At 50.2% G+C, this 20,298-nt stretch overlaps 1 protein-coding gene across 7 annotated transcripts in view; it reads right to left on the minus strand.

The window, feature by feature from the left end:
• MED12 (mediator complex subunit 12) overlaps positions 1-20,298 on the minus strand; it is a 956,599-nt gene that overhangs the window by 127,654 nt on the left and 808,647 nt on the right. For all 7 annotated transcript variants that reach the window (XM_085608424.1, XM_085608427.1, XM_085608421.1 and 4 more), the window contains one exon: positions 19,970-20,187. In XM_085608424.1, the coding sequence (XP_085464550.1) occupies positions 19,970-20,187 (218 nt within the window). The remainder of the gene's footprint in view (positions 1-19,969; positions 20,188-20,298) is intronic.

Genomic DNA, 20,298 nt, shown 5'->3' on the forward strand with positions numbered 1-20,298 from the left:
ATGGTGTAAGTAGATCTACCACAGCTCTTATGCATTTTGCTAAAAGATTGGGTTCGAGACCCATGGAAGCCATGACTTGTATTTATAGAGCCAAATGTGTGGCAATTGCATCCTATGGGGCAGACATATGGGGCTACGTTTCAGCCCCAGGCATTCAAATCGTAGAAAACAATTTTATACGAGCCTTGTTATCACTCCCGAAATCATCCCCCACATATTCAATACATAACGAAATAGGTTTGGGTTATGTCACCGATCTCCTAAAAATGTCCCCACTGTTATGTTGGATTAAAACCTGGACAAACGAGGAGATCACATTGAACCACTGCATTCTTAAAGATTGCATGTCTTTGGACAAAGCAGATAGTATACCTTGGCTAGCGTATGTTAGAGCGGCATGCGCTAGGCTAGGTCGCCCGGATATGTACTCTTCTCCACAGAACCTTAAAAAAGAAGATGTAAAGTGGGTCAAGCAGCACTTTCGAAATATGTTGGAAGCTGAGAGGGAAACGGTTGAGCTTTGTAAACCAATGGTAAGATCACTCTACCAACTTTCGTCGTCTTTGGCCATGGAACCTTATTTAAAATATGTTACTAAACCATATCATCGTTTTCTACTTATAAGGTTCAGGTTCAATCTGATACACCTTGTGCTTGGCTCGTATACAAAGTGGGGTATCCCAGAAGAATCCCCACCCTGCTCCTGCGATTTTTTCTCTACACAGGATATCCTGCACCTAGTGATGCTTTGTGATCATTATTTGGTGGCCCGCAAAAAATTTCTTTTTCCTATTCTGAAAGACTTAAATTTTGCGCAGGTACGGCCGGCTCTATTATATTTACAGATGTTGAACTCGGTACAGGTTACATATGGTGTAGCGTGTTTTTTGGTAGCAGCCGCTAGACAAAAGAAAATCAGTCTGGCCACAAAGATCAATCACCAAACCTGACATTTGTAAATTTGGCACTCCTCATTTTTATTGATATGTTCCTTTTATTTTAGGATTTGCAATCACTTCTTAAATCCGTTTTACTGAATTTTTAATGTTATCTTATGTATTTTGTATTGCTTTTATGGTTTTTAGTAACCGAATAAAGTTCTTTGACTGACTGACTGAGTGTACCCTGGACTCCTGCCAATCAGGTGCCCAGGGCCTATGTTCCTTCCTTAAAACACACAAACTCCAAATTGGCAAACCCTGGCCATATGTCAGCCCCTGGTAAATGGTACCCTAGGTACCCAGGGCCTTGTGACCAGGGAAGGCCCCCAAGGGCTGCAGCACTCATTGTGCCACCCTTAGAGGCCCTGTACCCTTACACACACACACTGCCTTTGCAGGCTGAGTGTCTGGGTGCAGGACAAAAATGAAGAGTCGACATGGCACACATCTCTGTGTGCCATGCCCATTACCTACACTGCCAAGGCATATGTCAGCCACCCCTCTGGCTGGGTGCCTTATGCCCATGGTGTGGGCACAGGAGCAGGAGCCCTGTGCCCCTACAGTACCCAGGTCCATTCCCGGGCACTGTAAGTGCAGTGCTGCCATTTAAGAATACATGGTGCTGAGAGCTCGTCAAACACGAGCTCCACAGCACCATAATGGCAACACTGAAGACTGGGAAGTTTGGCATCAAACTTCTCAGCACATTAAACCCACACTGATGCCAGTGTGGGATTTAATGTACCAAGCACCCCAGAGGGCATCTTAGAGATGCCCCCTTAACCCTAACCTACAATCCACGTCTGCTCTGAGGCTGCCCAGGCTGCCACACAGCAGACACGTTGCTGGACCCCTGGGTGGGAGAGCCCCTGCTCTCCCGGGCCTGCAACAATGCACATCCTGGGTGAGGTGATAAATCTCCTCCCCCAGGATGAGCAAAGGGAAGCTTCAAAGGCCTGCCGCCTCTAGGAGTTTCCCCAGGCCACTGCAACCCCCCACTCTGGCGGGAAGCTTGGCCGGAAACCCCATACAAGGACAGGGGATGTGCCAGCCTGCCCACCCCACCCCTCAGGTGGGGGAGGCGAGGTGAAGCACATCTCCGGGCTCTCGCCATCTTGAAGATGGGAGGCCCTACCCTATCAGGATTAGGCTAATGCCCCCCTCCCACAGGAGGGGGGCAGTAGCCTAGAGTTCAGTTATTGAGTGTGTGGAACCATTTGCTGACTGAATGTGTACAACAAATGCTTTACACTGTCCTCTGATACTGCCTTACTGCTCGACCAGGCTACCACTTTGGAGAGTAAGGTTATATCTGACTTTAACCTCTGTTAAAACCCTTGGGGTCTGTGGACTCTGTGCACCCTGTACCTATTAAGGAACAGTATATACAGAGCCACTTTCTCACAGCCCCTAAATACTAAATTTAGGGGCGTTACAGGTAGGTAGAGGTCAGGGACCAATGGGTCCCTTCCCTGGGGTGGGTACACCCCCTATCCTGCCACTCTCCAGTGGGAGGTAGGCAGGAGCCTAGTCCTGCTTGGGTAGGGCTCCCCAGCCTCAAGATGGCGAGAGTCCAGAGTTGTGCTTCACCTCCCTCACCTGAGGGGTGGGGTTGGCAGAGGCTGGCACTCCCCCTTTCCTCATTTAGGTTTTCCCGACGATCTTTCCGCCAGAGTGGGGGTCAGAACCGGTAGGGGCCAGTTGCTGAGTACAGCAAGTGGCCTGGAGAAGCTCACAAAGGCGACATGCCTTTGAAGCTTCCCCTGCCCATCCTGGGGGAGGAGACCTAGCACCTCGCCCAGGACGTGCATTGTTGCAGACCCACGAGAGCGGATGGCTCTCTACCCAGGGGTCCAGCAACATGTCTGCTGTGTGGCAGCCTAGGCAGCCTCTCAGTCAGGACGCTGGCTGTTTGTTAGGTTCAGGGGGCATCTCTAAGATGCCCTCTGTCGTGCATTTTACATTAAATCCCACACTGGCATCTATGTGGGTTTATTGTGCTGAGAAGTTTGATATCAAACTTCAGTCTTCAGGGCAGCCATCGTGGTGCTGTTAAGTTCGTGATGACGACCTCCCAGCACCATATACTCTTAATGGCAGCACTGCACTTACAGTGCCCAGGAATGGACCTGGGTACTGTAGGGGCACAGGGCTCATGCACCTGAACCCACACCAATGGCATAGGGCACCCAGCTAGAGGGGTGACTTAGGTATGTCAGAGCAGTGTGTGTTGTGGGCATGGCACACAGGGATGTGTGCCATGTCGACTCTGTTTTGTACCAAAACACTCAGCCTGCAAAGGCAGTGTGTGTGTGTCAGGGTACAGGGCCTCTGAGGGTGGCACAATAAGTGTTGCAGCCCTTAGGGGTCTTCTCTGGCCACAGGGCCCTGGGTACCTAGGGTACCATTAACCAGGGGCTGACATGTGGTCAGAGTTGCCAATTGGGTTTAGGCTTCATGCAGTTTTAGGGAAGGAACACAGGCCTTGGGCACCTGATTGGCAGGAGTCCAGGGCACACTCAGTCAAAGTACATCAGCAATTCAGCAAAAAGTGGGGGCCTACCATGCAAGAAAGATGGCACTTTTTCACATCCTCCGCTGCTTCCAAATTGCCAAATCACTGAAAGTGCTAAACCATATTTAAGCAACCCCCATGCATGTTGACGTCAGTTTCTTTTCATTCTTTCTGCGCCCTCAGACAATGAGCATGAACAATTGGTGGAAAAAATGTGTTGATGACTAAGTTGGGACCTTTTCAGATGGTAAAAGAAGACACTCCACAGAATGGGGAGGAAAGAAGGCAGTGAGCAATCTGCAGGTAGATGGCGTATTCACCAGAAAAAGCATTACCAAAGGTAAGTAAGTTGCTTTTCTTTTGCATATTACTAACTGCAGGTCCCTCAGCCTAAAATAGATACCAAAGCAGTGCCCCCCAAAGGTGTGTGGAGTGGGCTCACACTAAACTCAAAACGGGGCAGGCGAAGTGTTCCTCCTGTTGGATCTGGCTATCAAAGCAGGAATACATCGACGCCCATGTCACTATCCGAAAGATATAAAGGACAGGCGTCCCTCGCGTCAATGCAGTGATAGTGGCCATGGCCCAGGTGGAATAGGCATGGACTTTCTGGGGCTGCTTTTTCGCCAGTGCATTGCAGATCTTAAAGCACAGGACTTGTCACTTTAACATGTTTCTCTTCTGCACAACTGTTCCTTTCACTGCTCAAAAAACCAAAACAAAAAAAACCACTTGATTGACCACTCTATGATCCTCGGTACAATCTATGTAAAAACTTAAACCCCTATTGGGGTGCAAATGATGAAGCCTCTCCCCCTCTTTCAAGGGGTGAGAGGGAGCACAGAACAATAGTAAAGTGATCAACTTTCGGAAACAAGGCAGCCCAAGTCCTCAGCACCAAATGCTCTGGAAAGAAGGTGGTGTAGCACAGCAGCATTGAAAGTGCCTACAGTTCATTCATGTGATGAGCTGACAAACTCACCATGAGGAGGACAGTCTCCAAGTTCAGGAGATGCACTAAGCAACTATGCAAACACTTGAGAAGTGTACACATTAGGCATGTTAAAACCAAGTTAAGGCCCTACTGTGGCATCACATACAATTTAGGAGGGAACTTGGGTGTCAAACTTTTAATATTTACAACAGGTGAATTAAACAAGGACTGTAGATCAAGCAAACACGGAAAGGCTGAAAAGACTGACACACAACCGTTTGCAGTGCCACTGCAAGGCCTTGATGGCTAAATACAACAAGCATTTGCAATGCAATTGGTCTCGCATTGTTAAAGTTTGAACTATTGGTGTTGCATTATTAGCCTGTCGTTTCACGTTAACTCACTCAACAGTTCTGGCTAATGTTTCCAATATTAATAATATGAAAACTAACAGTTTGTCTGCCTTTTTGACCTTGAAGTGCTGTGAGAGTACAATGTACTGTTCCTGACACCCAGGGCTGTATACGGGTTTAAGGACCGTACACTAACTCGGTGTGTGTCTGGATACTGCCCACTGCAACCGGTGTGTGTGTAGTGGAAACATTCCACCCCATGGACAGTACTGGGGTGTACAGAGCCCTCATAGCTATATGTGTGCTAAATCAGCCGGTGTAGTGAGGTCTTGCTCGATGGGGTATGCTGGCTGGTTGATTTTTGTTTGTTTTTGTTTTGCAGTTATATATAGCTCGAAGTCCACCCAAAAGTATTGGAGAAATTTACAGGACAACCAGTTACATTACACAAGAATACATTGCCTATTGGAAGGTGCAGGGAGATTAACTAACTTGCCCAGAACCACAGGATGGTGAGCCAACGCCGTGACTCGAACCTGGTTCCTTAGCTTCCCGCTCGGCAGCTCCGGTCATTACGCCACATTCTTGTGCTTTAGGGAGATTGCCTACTGTCGTGTTGTGTGCCTATGCTCCATTTTTGTACAGTTCTATTGCAGAGAGGGCTACTGTGCCCCTAATATTCTGTACAGTGCGCCACAGTGATGCAACGCATCATTTGTTAGTGGGGAAGGAGGGGTTCTGGGGACACAGTGAGGAGCAGCGGGTTATAGTCTCCTGAAGTGTGCCCCGGGTGGTACAGTCCCTCTCGTTACTTAGAATGCAACAGGCCGAATACTCTACACAGGGTACCGCCTATAAATAATAAGGTACCCCATACACTGGCAGAACTGTTTCGATCTCAAACTCTAAAAAACACAAGAACAAACGTCAGAACGAGGAAATACTGATCGCTGAAAGGCCTGAACCCTATGCGTCCGTGTGCACATTACCTTCCATCCCCGCCCAGTAACTTGAGTAGCACGCACGGCTTCAAACACAAAGGGGGATACTTACTGTACAGCCACAAGAATAGTTTAATGGAGCACAGCATGTCTTTGAGGCCACAAGTTCTGCAGCCACGCCCGAGAGCCGTCTACCAACGTGTGGCCTGAGACAGATTGCCATTCAGCCCTGCCGCTTTGGGTGGCCAGTCGTTGCTCCGTGGTCGCAGAGAGGAAAACGGAATAGTCTGGGCCTCAAAACAGGAGGGAATCATGCTTGAGAGAGGGGTGGGAGTGGGGCGGTCACATTTCCAATAAAATAATAACGGTCATTTCTTGATTTAAGAGTCTGTAAAGGCCCGGACATGATACTAACAAGCATTTTCAATGCAACAGGTCTCGCATTATTAAAGTTTGAGCTGTTGGCATTGCTAATAATAATGCAAGACCAATAGCAGCTCAAAGATTCAGTAATGTGAGACCTATTGCATTGCAACATTCACGAATGTTGCCCTCATGCTGCAGAAGTCTTATGTTTTACTGGGACTCCCCAAAGAGATAAAGACCGACAACAGACTACCGTTTCAAGGGGCTGGCTTCAGGGACCTGCTCACATCCCCCGGCATAAGACATCACCACAGCACCCCACAGTGGCCCCGGGCCAATGGCGAAGCCGAACGCTTTATACGTACACTGAACAAAGCACTACCGATCACAGTGGCAGAGGGGGCCTGCACCAATTCCTGGAAGAATACTGAGGAACGCCACACTGCACCTCACAATGTAAACAGACATCAGTGTGACACCATCCCTGTGTCCAGCCAGTGTACACTGATGCAGTATGAACCAGCAGTTACCCAGGCAGGGTGCACCCAGACCAATGAACGCATCAGCCTGAAACGGCGTGCCAAGTCTTGGCAGCTCCTACCTGAGGATCTTGTGTTGATACGAGATCGACGGCCTGGATGGAAATTTCAGACGCCCTTCCAACCAGGCACTTGGACAGTCTCATACGTAAATGGTACTATGGTCACTGCCAAGCAGGGGCAAGAAGTGATCACAAGGAATCTGTCGTGGTTACGGAGAGTAGAACGCCCCAGCCAAGAAACCATCCTGTCCGGAGACGAAGAAGCCGAATGGGGTGGCCTGAGCCCGCAGCCTGACTCCCGTGTCTCCTCATGTGGAATTACCGCCCCAAAAGATGTGTCTGCCAGTAAACGGTGTTCAGCATATGCGGTTTGTGCCAGCGGGGCACAAGTGTGTGAGCACTCGACGCCTCTTTGTGTCTTGCGAGTGTTCCTGTGTCAGTCTCCATCTAGTCTAAGTGCTGAGAAACACGTCCCTATAAGTAGCGGCGCGCCTTACAAAGTATATGAACGCAAGCACCTGCAAATGCACAAGTACTTCTGGTTGGCACGAGCTACTGTGATTACACATAAATAGGTGTGCCTGCACACACGTGTCAGAGTGATTCTGTCCACCCTAAATCCCCCCATGTGCCTTCTCCTATTCTGCGATCGTCTCTGAGCGCGTGTTATACAACAAATGTTGGGATGACTCCGCAAGCATGTATACATACTCCCTTTATAGATGGGGCTTCGGGGAGCTTTGTGAATAGGCAGTGAGAGAAAGTGTGTAACGTGGGGTCACGGAGGTGAGGGAGATGGGAGTGAGTTGATGCTCTAGAGCAGGCCAGGGAGATGCCTATATATAGCACAATGAGAGAGATATTACATGGGACAGATGGAAAGCTCTGTAAAGGGGCAGTGGGGGACACAGCCTTCGTGAGAGGGGAGGTGATTAGCATTGTTCGCTTTAGACGCCCCGTGCTGCTGCAGATGGTGGGAAAGTCGGTGCCCGGCAGTAACCTCAGACACCGTGAACTGCAGTAACCCGCTTGGTGCAGGGAGTGTAGGGCTGAGCCCTGGCCAGTCAACTTAAAACAAGGGGGCAAAGGGGAGGGAAAAGAAAGGTGATCGCGAAAGCGATCGCCTTTGTAAAAAACAAAGCCGCGAGCGGTGCGCGCGCGCCCATATGCTTTCAATTATCGCGCCCGTGTCTGGGCACGATAATTGAAACCATATGGCAGGAAATGCGCGTAATAGACACCAATAGGCCAGGGGCGGAGCTATGCGCCCACCTCTGGCCTATTGGTGTCTATTTTACAAAAGAACATGCACGGAAAGGCCAATAGCAGGCCGCAAAGGTAAAATCACACGCACGAGCGTGTGCATTTTCCAGGTCGATTTTCAAAACCCAGACAAAAGGACTCTAGCCTGCGCAAGCACTGCTGCGCAGTGCAACGCAGGTCGCGAGACCTAAAAAGGACTCCAAACAATATCGTACATATAACACGTGGGCAACGATTGGATAGTGTGCGACTAGGATTTTCCCAAAAATGAACAGCTTGTTGTATTATACATCTGAATGCAATGAGGGAAGCAGCAAAACAGCAGTCGGGCGGCACAATTTGCTGAGCACAGTTTTTTTGCATAGGTGTTTTTAAGCGACACGCTTAATTACATCGGCCACGCCCCTTTGAGAGAGCCCCCCCACCCCCCCTAGTTTTTTCATCCCACTTATAAGGCCTGCCAAGCACTGAAAAAGCTCACCCACTCAGACTATTAAAAACATATGTCCACTTATCTACACCTATCTGTAATGGGTGTATTAAGTCAACAACCTATCATTCCAGCATAGCATATATCATGATGTAACAAGTTTAAAATATACCTCAGAAACTCCTGCACTAGGGCCAGCCAAAGTGCAAGAGACACTTCAAACACGGGTATCAGCACTCCATGAATCAGCGAGACTAGCCATCACAGCAGGAGCGCGTGGCATTAATGGCCTAGCACACTGTAAGACAGCGAACAAGACAGGCCACTTGGAGCAGGCGATTAATAATAAGGCAACTTTTCCAATTAGGGGTCCGTGCACGGCTACTACATCTTTGACAGCCCGCGTAGATGCTGTGGATAACAGCCAAGCAAGAAGCATGCGTCACAGCCAAGAATGGAGGGAGGGGCAGAGAAGTGACTGCCCCAGATACCCTCTGACGCACAGCAGGGCAGAACTATCATACGGACCAATGAGGTCCTGAGAAAATAAATACTATGCACTAGGGCACACACCTGACAGCATAAATGGGGAATGGATTGGCATAGCCAACGCAAAATGACGTCACGGGGGATGTCACGTGACAGGAAATAATGCACCCTCCAGATCATACTCTTCAGGAACGAGCGTATTTTACAGGCAAAACAGAGATGGAACCGTTCTATATTGTTCCTACTATGAGAGCAAATGTGTGCATAAAGGCAAGTAGCGATACACATGCCATGCATTTATTTATTTAATTATTCATTGGCAGTTTTATCAAGCGCCGACAGGACCTGTGGGTGAAAGAACGCTTCAGGAAACAGACGTTTCGTACAAATAGCAGACAGGAAATATAATAAACTTTCAAAGGTAAAGTACAGGGTCATAAGATTGAATATGCTACTTACCAGTATGCATCTGTTCTTGGCATGTAGGGCTGCTGACATTCCTATCTGTGCATAGATCGCCGCCTAGTGTTGGGTCCGGATGTTTGCACGTTGTTGTCCTGGAAGAGTCTTCGAAGTATCCTTGGATAGGTGACTCCTCCCCTGGACTACAGTGCGCATGGGCATCCTCTCCATCCTCAGATTGTTTTTCGCCATTGTGGCAGTGATGGAGTAGATACAGAAAGTGATGACCATGCTTGCAATAATTCTGAGAGCTGCAGCTGCGACAGGCGCCGGGGAGGAGGGAGGGCGATATGAATGTCAGCAGCCCTACATGCCAAGAACAGATGCATACTGGTAAGTAGCATATTCAGTTCGAGGCATGTGGGCTGCTGAATTCATATCTGTGCATAGAATACATAGCAGTGCCCTCTATTGGCGGCGGCTACCCGTGCCAGCTGCAGCGGTCTGAAAAAGTGTTTTGAGAACAGCCTGTCCTACAGCTGCCTGCTGTTTTGACTGCACATCTACGCAATAGTGTTTTGTAAATGTGTGTGTAGTGGACCATGTGGCTGCTCTGCATATATCATGCAGGGGAATATTTCCTAGGAAGGCCATGGAAGCCCCCAACTTGCGTGTTGAGTGGGCTCGTGGTGGAATAGTTAATGTGCGTTTTGCCTTTTGATAACAGATTTGAATACACTTAACTATCCATCTGGCTATCCCTGCTTTGGAGATGGCGTTACCTTTGTGGTGTGGGGCAAAGGCAACGAACAGTTGTTTTGTCTTCCTGAAGGGTTTAGTCCTGTCGATGTAGTACATGAGGGCCCTCCGTACATCTAGTGTATGTAATGCCCTCTCTGCAACAGTTTGTGGGTTTTGGAAGAAAACGGGCAGTTCAATAGTCTGGTTCATGTGGAACTGCGATATTACCTTGGGCATGAATTTGGGGTTGGTACGTAGTACGACCCTGTTGGCGTGAACCTGAATAAATGGCTCTTGAACGGTTAGTGCCTGGAGTTCACTAACTCTTCTTAGGGAAGTGATCGCTACCAGGAAGGCTACTTTCCAGGTAAGGAATTGAATCTCGCATGAGTGTAGAGGTTCAAAGGGTGGACCCATCAGGCGTGTGAGGACCAAGTTGAGGTTCCACATTGGAGCCGGTGGGTGACTAGGTGGAATGACTCGTTTGAGTCCTTCCAAGAATGCTTTGATGGCAGGCACTCTGAAGAGAGAGAGGTGCTGCCTGGTTTGCAGATAGGCTGATATTGCGGTCAAATGGACACGTATAGAGGTGTACGCCAGATTGCATCGGTATAGGTGTAAGAGGTAACATATGATGTTGTGGATGGATGCGTCCAGCGGGTTAATGTCATTATTACCGCAATAAATGACGAACCGTTTCCATTTGGCTGCATAGCAAGCTCTTGTAGTGGGTCTCCTGGCCTCCTTGATGATGTCCATACAGTCAGGTGGCAGATTGAGATAGCCAAACTCTAGGACTTCAGGAGCCAGATCGCCAGGTTCAGCTGTTGCGGATCTGGGTGCTGAACCTCTCCATGGTTCTGCGTCAAATGCGCGGGTTTGATCCGCAGCCTTTGATGCGGTACCACGGAAAGTTCGAGGAAGGTGGTGTACCACGGCTGGCGTGCCCACGTGGGAGCAACTAGGACGAGTGTCAGGGAGTGTTGTCGGAGTTTGCGAGCCACCAGCGGTATCAACGGTGCTGGGGGAAAAGCGTACGCAAATCTGCCGGACCAGTTCATCCATATCGCATTGCCCTGCGACTGCGGATGTGGGAATCTGGCGGCGAAGCTTTGGCATTTTGCGTTTTCGCTTGTCGCGAATAGGTCTATTTCTGGGTGACCCCACTGCTGGAAGTACGGTTGGAGTACCGATGGGTGTAACTCCCACTCGTGCATCTGGTGGCTGTGTCTGCTGAGCAGATCCGCCATCTGGTTGTCCTTGCCGGGGAGGTGTTCCGCCATGAGGAACATGTTCCTCTGAATGGCCCACTTCCACATGCTCTGAGCCAGATGAGACAACTGTGGAGAGTGTGTCCCCCCCTGCTTCTGTATGTAGTACATTGCGGTCATGTTGTCCGTCCGGATCAACACGACCTTGTTGCACAGATGTACTTTGAAAGCCTTCATGGCCAGGAAGATTGCCATCAGTTCCAGAAGGTTGATGTGCATCTTCTTCTGTTGTGTCGTCCATAGTCCCTGCACTGTGTAGTGGAGTACATGAGCTCCCCATCCCTGGAGAGACGCGTCCGCTGTCAGTACTATTTGTGGAACAGGCTCTTGGAACGGTCGGCCCTTGCAAAGGTTTTGTGGATTCCACCAATGCAGAGAGTTGTATGCCCGACCGCTCACCAACACTAGGTCTTTCAACTGTCCTTGAGCCTGATTCCACTGACGTGCTAGGCACTCCTGAAGTGGGCGCATATGTAATCTCGCGTGCGGGACTATGAAGATGCAGGAGGCCATCATGCCTATCAACTGCATAAACACTCGCGCTGGAAGCGAGTGGTTGGGTCTGAACTTGGAGATCAGCGCTTGTATGCCGGTGATCCTCACTAAATTCGGCTGAGCTGTGGCCGCCAGAGTGTCTATAGTCGCACCTAGGTACTGTTGTACGTGTGCGGGCTGGAGATGAGACTTTGGGTAATTTAGTGAGAATCCCAGACTGTGAAGAAGGTGAATGGTACGGGACACGTGGCTTGCACATTGCTGGGCTGATCTCGCTTGAACGAGCCAGTCGTCTAGGTAGGGGTAGACGTGTATGTGCTGTCTCCGTAAATGTGCCGCCACCGTAGCTAGGCACTTTGTGAAAACCCTGGGCGCTGTTGTCACGCCGAAGGGAAGGACTTTGAACTGATAGTGCTGCCCCTGAACAGTGAACCTGAGGTATTTTTTGTGTGAGGGGTGGATGGGTATGTGAAAATACGCATCCTTGAGGTCCAGTGATGCTAGGAAGTCTCCCTGCTGGAGAAGCGGAAGGACTTGCTGTAGAGTGAGCATGTGAAAGTGCTCCGAAAGAATGTACTGGTTCAGGGGTCTCAGGTCTAATATAGGCCTGAGCGACCCGTCCTTTTTTGGAATTAAGAAGTAGAGGGAGTAAACCCCCGTGCCCCGCTCGTGGACGGGTACGACCTCGATAGCGCCTTTTAGAAGCATACTTTCTACCTCTTGCTGTAAGAGCGTCAAGTGCTCTGAGGACATAGGACGGTTTCTTGGTGGTATTGTGGGTGGAGTGGAAGTTAACTCCAGACAGTAACCGTATTTTATAATATCTTTGACCCACCTGTCCGTGGTGATGGAGTTCCACGTGGACAGGAACCGTTGTAGCCTTCCCCCGACAGGTGTTATGTGGTCGGGAGGAAGGGAGAGGGCGTCACTGCTTGTTCTTGGGGGAGGACCTGGTGTTGCCGTAGCCACGTCCTCTGCCCTTGGTACTGGAGCCACGATAGCCACCTCGGGTGTTCTTATCGTAGGTGGTCTGCGTATTACCCTTGTTATATGTTTGTTGTGACCCCTGTCCTCTGCCTGCTCCCTTGTTTCTGGGGCGACGAAAGGAGCCGCTCCGAAAGGACTGAGTTTGTAGGGCGCCCATGGACTTTGCAGTGTCCGTGTCCTTTTTTATCTTCTCGAGGGTGGTGTCAACCTCAGGTCCGAACAAAAAGTCGGGGTTGACGGGCTGATTAAGTATATTGTTTTGTACCTCAGGCTTGAATCCTGAGATACGTAGCCAGGCGTGACGTCGTAGGATGACGCTAGTGTTGATGGCCCTGGCAGCCGTGTCTGCAGCGTCTAGTGCACATTTAATGGCAGCATTTGTGAGTAGCTGTCCCTCTCTGATAAGGATTTCTGCACCTTCTTTGTAGGGGTCAGGGAGGTGCTGAAGAAGTTGCTCCAGTGTGTCATAGTGCGCTCTATCGTAGCGAGCGAGGAGCGCTTGAGTGTTAGCTATGCGCCATATGCTTGCAGCTTGTGCGGCAACTCGCTTGCCGGAGGTCTCCAGCACCTTGGACTCCTTGTCCGGGGGAGGAGCGTCACCCGTTGTCTGCGAGTGTGCCCTCTTGCGGGCATTCGCCACAACGATGGAGTCGAGTGGTAATTGTCCTCTGATGTAAGTAGGATCCCCAGGTGCTGATCTGTATTTCTTATCGATCCTGGGGTTTATCACTCGTGCCCTGGTGGGTTCCCTGAAAATGTCAGTGGCTGGCTTAAGGACCCCCTTCAACATTGGCAGAGTCTTTACATGTCTTTCTGAGGATGCAAAGGTGTCCATTAGAAAGTCATCTTCGATGATATCAGAGTGAAGCTGTACATCATGGTTGTTCGCCGCCCGTTCAATCAGAGCGTTGAACGCCGCAGTATCCTCTGTGGGTGACGTTTTTGCCCCATATAGTTGTGGGTCCTGTGCATCAAGAGGTGCACTGGGGTCTGCAGGGTCGCCCCAAGTTTGGTCAGGGTCCTGCTGGTCATCAGGGTCCGTGTCCACATGGTAGGGGACTTGTTCACCCATGTAGTCCTCCAATGCATCCGTGTCGGAGCGTGTGGGGGAGGCCCGGTGTGGATCCTGGTAGGGTGAATGAAAGGGTTCATACAGGAGAGGTTCTGTGTCCACAGGCAGCTTCCTCTTTAGCGGGATCCTGAAAGGTTCCAATGGCGGTTCCGAAGTTATCCTTCGGTCGTGGAGAATCATCCTGCCAGTGTCGGCGTCGATGACGCGTGACGGAGACGGCTCGACAGGCGTAACCGCAGTTTTGGTGGCCTGTGTCCTGAGTTGAAACGCCTTCGGGATTGTGGATGGAGGCAAGCCGAAGGTAATGCTGGTCGGCACCGACGAAACCGCTGGATCGATCGAACCCGACTGGTCCTGGAGGGCAGCCTTGGTTTTGCAGCCTGGCATTGCGCCAGGCCGTACTCGGGGCGCCTTAGAGGTCGTGGCCCCCGCCAGGGTCGTCGAGGCGGCTGCAGATATCTTCTGCGCCCGTGGTGCATCGAGCCGAGGTGCGGAGATCACCGTCGACGTCTTCGACACGTGAGGTTTCGGTGTCGTCGAGGGAGTGCTGCGAGGCGTAGCAGGCGGGACGGCCCTCGGTGTCGGTGGCGTCGACGCCGGTAACCGAGCAGGTTTGTCGGCGCCGATGGCCTTCTTCCGTTTGTCGACTCCCATGTCGCCCGTCTCGAGTTCGGCACCGAAGTCCCCCTTGGTGCGGTCGGTGCCGACACGGTGCGCCGGCGTCGAAGGTGTTGAAGGCCTCGATCCGACTAGCGCCACTTTCAGTTTCGGTTTCGTAGGAACCTGAGCAGCTTTCGGTTTCGGTTTCGTGGAAGGGAAACCAGCTGGCTTAAGCGGTAATGGCTGCCGCTGAACGTCCGAGGCCGGGCCCGAGGGCGGGGCCGAAGGACTGCGTGATAGGTCTCGGGTAAGGCCCGAAGGCGATCCCTCGACCGGAGCCATAGTCTGTGGCACTGGTGAATTCTCGGTTTGAACAGGTAGGCCTTGTTCATCATCGGAGCTACTCTCTTCGGCCCCTAAGGCCTCCTCGTCGTCTCCTACCTCGGTGTCGTCTTCACCTCTGTGGAAGAGTGACTCGTCGGCCTCGTCCGATCCGGGTTCTTGGTCGGAAACGGGACTGGAGGGTAAGACTTCTACTTCTTCGACGTCGTCCGCGTCGTCGAAGATGTCAGCTGGGGCCGGTGCCGCGTGCTGCGCTTCGAGCCTCGCCGCTCGACGATTCCGCAGAGTCTTCTTTGAACGGAACCGGGCACAGGCCATACATGTCGACTCGTCGTGGTCCGGCGAAAGGCATTTGTTGCACACCGGATGGACGTCGATGTGTGGGTACTTCGCATTGCATACCGGACACCTTTTGAATGGCGTCCTCGATTCCATCGTCGAAGTAGTTGATGGACAGGTAAATGCGAACAAAGTCGGTGCTGAAAATTAGTAAACTAACAGAGAGTATCGAAAACCGATCGATAAACAGTACCGACGCGAACTAAAGGCCTTGTGGCCTCGACAAAATTTTTTCCTAACTTGAGCTAAGATAGCACATCCGAACCCAATGGCGGAAAAAAACAATCTGAGGATGGAGAGGATGCCCATGCGCACTGTAGTCCAGGGGAGGAGTCACCTATCCAAGGATACTTCGAAGACTCTTCCAGGACAACAACGTGCAAACATCCGGACCCAACACTAGGCGGCGATCTATGCACAGATATGAATTCAGCAGCCCACATGCCTCGAACAAATAGTATAGCGACACCCAAGCAGTTGTAACGTGTCTGCGAAAGTGAAACATTGAAGGCTTTAGAAGACTATATTGATTAAAAAACACACACATACAATTATAAACATTTTATGATTTGTTTAGTTGAAACATAAACGAAGTACAATCCTTCTGAACAATTACAAATAAAACAAGGTATGAATACAGTTTCTTAGCAAACTAGACATATGTTATTATAATTTAAAGCACACACATCAAGTTAATATCTTAAATGACACAAAGTCAAAGGCGATTCATTTCATTACCTTAAAACAATTGACAGACTATACAAGCTTACAAATACTATTATTCTATCAGATGCCACAGCTACAATAAAAATGTTCTTGCTAAAATCCCACTGCCTTTGCAACCCTTTTCCGCAGGACATTAAATCTGTAAATATCTGGGCTCTCTTGGTGTCAGTTTGTATCCAAAGTTCATAATGTGAGAACTGAGGAGAACTTTTCAATTCGGCTTCGAAAACGTTTGCCTCGGCTAATAAAACAAGCCCTATAATATGGAGAGCGCATCGCTCGTTCCATGTGTGGAGCGCGCATCACTCGTTCCGTGTGTGCGCCCAGAGGCCATTCATTACGTGCAGTATTTGCAAGTCACCAATCCCCAGTAGGTTCCTAGTAGTTTATGCGCTCCACATTCTTTTGGGATGGACCATGCGATTTGTGGGCATCCGATAGGGGGCATCAGGTGTGAGAGCGACCACAAAAGAGGCCATCCCTGCTGGCCATGTTCAGCCTCACCCCACCCCACCGACTTCGGAAGCCATGAGCCATTAAACAGAGGTGGACACACTGCCCATCCTATCTAGCCGGGGATGAAGACCAGGATGCTGCCCCCACTCTAGGCTATCCCCTGAAAGAGACTGTCCAGCTGCAGGTGTTGCTTGGGGGAGCCCACTGACGTCGCGGCACTGAACGACGCCTGTTTACACCACTGGATTTCTTTAACTAACCAAATGCATTTTGGGTTTATTTTACTTCACTGGAAGCAATTGGACTAACTATCAAAATACAATGGCGTATAAACACGAACAGATCTGGTTGCTTCCTCGCATCCAAACTATAAAGTGGGAAGAAGAAAGAGAGCCCGGGGAGGAGCCTCGGACTGTCTGGGAATGTGGAAGAGGGCAGGGAGAGGGTCTCGTTGAACAATTTAACTGAATTAGTGTACAACTCCAAGATTACGGAAAAACTGTCCCTCACCTGGTCACCTGAACTTCAAACAGCAGCACACGTGCAGTGACAGCGCGTGGCGGATTCTGTCAGAATACCTCGCACATACCTCAGAGATGCCCGATGCTCCACTGGCTGAGAGGGAAAGAAGGGAGCCCTCCGTGCCGCTTCGGTGACGTTCCGCTCTTCAGATAGGACTGCTCTGCGGCTCCCTGAACAGGTCCAGCAGAGCAGCTTCAAAGGCGCCTTGAAATTTCCTCGTGAGAGGGAGAGCGGGAACTGCAGTCACAGCGGAGCGAACAGCACTCCCCATCTGGAAAGAAGGCACAGGCAGCGGACAGAGACAGAGAGGCATTTCATTCGCTGCCAAAAGGACTTTCACTAAACTCCCTGTGTAGAGGCGAGGGGAGGGAGCCGGGGGGCTCGAGAGTGCCTGCAGGGTTGCTTTTTAAAGCAACAGTGGCGCCTGTTTCACCCACACGGGCACCATGCACAGCGTTTGAAATCGTCGGCGCTAGTACTGAAGCAGAGAGATGGAAATTACGGTGATGTTTCCTCCTGTGTGAAGCTGAAAAGTGCAGCTTTAATTGCAGAGGTACTGGATCAAGCCGTGGGTGCAACATTTTTTTCTTGAAGGCAGTGCAAATGCTGCCACTTCACAGTGCGAGCGCAATCCATTTAAAGGGCAGTACCTGCATTTCATTGGAATGCCCGCCCAGTACCCTGCACGATTTGAATGAAAAGGGACTAGATGTTAATCAGATCAGAAAACAAGCGACAGTGAAAGCGATTGCGAAAGCGATTGCGAAAGCGATCACTATTGCAAAACACTGAAACCCGCGAGTAGTGCGCGCGCGAGCGCCACAGCGAGCCATGTGGTTTCAATTATCGCGCCCGTGTCTGGGCACGATAATTGAAACCACATGGCCTTTGGTGCGCGTAATAGACACCAATAGGCCATGGGCGGAGCAATGCGCCCGCCTTTGGCCTAGTGCGTGTCGGGTTTTTAAAATACACGCACGCAAAGGCCAAAAACGTGCCAAAAAAGGAAAAGCACACGCACGAGCGTGTGCGATTCCAGGCTCCGTTTCTAGACCCCGTACAAAAGGACTCTCGCTGCGCGCGAGACCTAAAAACAAAGACGAATGTCTGACCACTTTGTAAGTGGTCAGTGTCCCAGGCATCACAGCACATAACAAACTTGTCCCCGGAACGGGTGGACTTGGATTTTTTGGAGAGGTGTCTAGCAGCAAGAATGACCTCTGCCACTTCACATGTCAAATCAAATGCAATCACTTGTCGCTGCTCAATCTACATACATGGATGTGGAAGTTGTGGAGTTGGGTGTAGGACCCTGTGCTGCTGCTGAGACAGAAGGTCCTCCCGAAGTGGTAGCCAGATTGAAGGACAGATGTTTATGCTTGGGAGCTCCGGGCAGCACATTTCCCTACCCAATCTAGGGCCACTAGGAAGACTTGGGCCCAATCTTTATTTTCTTGAGGTCCCTTGTTCTGTTCCTGCCAGAATACATTTCCATACAAGGGATCTTGCAGCAGCCCCAAAGTGCATTGTCAACAGTGCCGATAAAATCTAACATAGGTTCCCCTCATGGGTCAACTACACTCTGCACCACATCAGAATGTAAAGCCACATGTGATCTGACAGACAATATCTGCTCAGTTTGTCTAGTCTGGCATTCATCAACCCTGCTAGGCGGTTGGCGACAAGCAAGATGGTCTGGCGCTCCAGTCACCTCCAGAGAAGCAAAACCTCTTGGCACAAGAACCCACACTGCCCTGCTTGTTGCAGTGTCCCATTGCAGTGATGTCAGTGAGAACTTGCACCAGCCTCCCCTTATGCAGGGCAGGAAAGCCTTCAGGACCAGATGGATGGTCCTTAGCTCCAGTACGCTGATGTGGAGATGGCCCTCCACTGGAGACCAAAGGCCCCTGAGCTCCACTTGGAGTAGCTGACAAAGTGGATACTTGAGGCTTAGAAGCCAGGAATCCCAAGAGCAACCCTCACCGGCATCCAGGATCAAGCCTGAAAATATTGGGATCATAACCCAAATGTCCCAGACTCGCTGCGGCAGAGGAAAACCCTTGATCTTTGCAGTGTTCCTCAGGATTGTAAAAATTAAGAGAAGCATCTATGAATCCATTAGGAGGGACATTGACTGATTTATAGGAATGCCCAAAGATGTTAAGCGTTCCACGGTCGTCTGCAGCAGATCCACAACTGACTGTAGCAATCCTACTTTCAACATCTAGTCCTCAAGGTATAGGAATACAGGAACTCCAATCCTCCAAAGATGAGCCGCAACCACTGCCATCACTTTCACAAATACCAAAGGTAGACTGGCGAGGCTGAAGGGCAGATAGACAAACTAAAAATGCTCCTGGCCTACTAATGCAGGACTTCAGGACAGGTATATGAGAATAAGAACCCTGTGTATCCAAGGGCGCCATCTAGTCTCCCAGGTCCAGGGTAGAAAGGATATCAGAATTTTGAATTTGTTCTCCCATCATTTGTCATTGGGTGGTTGGAGGTCCAAGATAGGCCTGAGCTCCCCATACTTTTATTGGGACGAGGGAATGTCAGAGATAACTCCTGCCTTTCTCTGAATCCGGTACCTGCTCTACGGTACCTCTTGGAGAGCAACAGGTGTACATCCTGCAGCAGGATAGACAGGTGCTCTTCCAAAATGTGTTCTGCTGTGGGAGGTATATAGAGCAGGAAGGAAAGAAAGGGTAGTGCATAGACCTTTTGACCAATCTGCGAAACCCATCTAGTGGACGTGATGAATTTCTAACATGGGAGGAAGGGTTGAATTCTTCCCCCCATTGGTTAAGCATATACGTGCTGAAGACAAACTAAAGAGGTTTGTTGGTCATTGTAGCAGGATGAAAGAAGATGGAGAAATGGTGCCTCTGTGCCGTCTGCCAGTTCGGCGTCACCGATAGGACTGGGCTGTCTGCAGCATGACTGAAAGCAAAATGGGTCTCTGACTAAATGCCAACTCCTGGACATTTGGGTTGTCTGAGTGGTGCTGGAATATTCAAGAGGTCCCTGTATCTTTGCTTTGTCTGCAGGGAGTGTCTTTCGACAAAGACTGCACCTTCGTGCTGCGTGTGGGAGAACCTTTAAATACTCTGTGATGGCTGTCTCTTTTGTCTTGTCTGCTTGGCTTGATTATAATCAAGAACTGCCTGTATCTTTGCACTGTCTACATACCAGTCAACTCTTGTACCACCTGAGTGGATGAATATTTACAAGTTGCCTTACCTTTGTGTCGTCTGCATGGGGTGTGTGTAGCCGGGAGCCTGTTGGTGTACATAGCCACTTGGCCTCTGTTGCATCTGCCGTAGTGGATCCACCAGTCCTGGAGTTGCAGAAGGGTGAGGGCTCTGATATGGTTGTCCAGAATAGGCTGGAGGGACCATTGAGCCTTGCTGGGATGGGTGCTGCTGAAGGCTCAGCTGGGAGCCGTATGTGGTGTATCCCTAGAGGGGGAAACAAAAATATGGAATGGAGTTGCAACATAAAAACGTTTAGCTATCGAAGAAGGTCACTTTGCTCTTGATCTACTCTTATGCATTATACTTGTGAATGCC

Source organism: Triturus cristatus, chromosome 5_2 (assembly GCF_964204655.1).
Source record: "Triturus cristatus chromosome 5_2, aTriCri1.1, whole genome shotgun sequence".
Taxonomy (NCBI): Eukaryota; Metazoa; Chordata; class Amphibia; order Caudata; family Salamandridae; genus Triturus; species Triturus cristatus.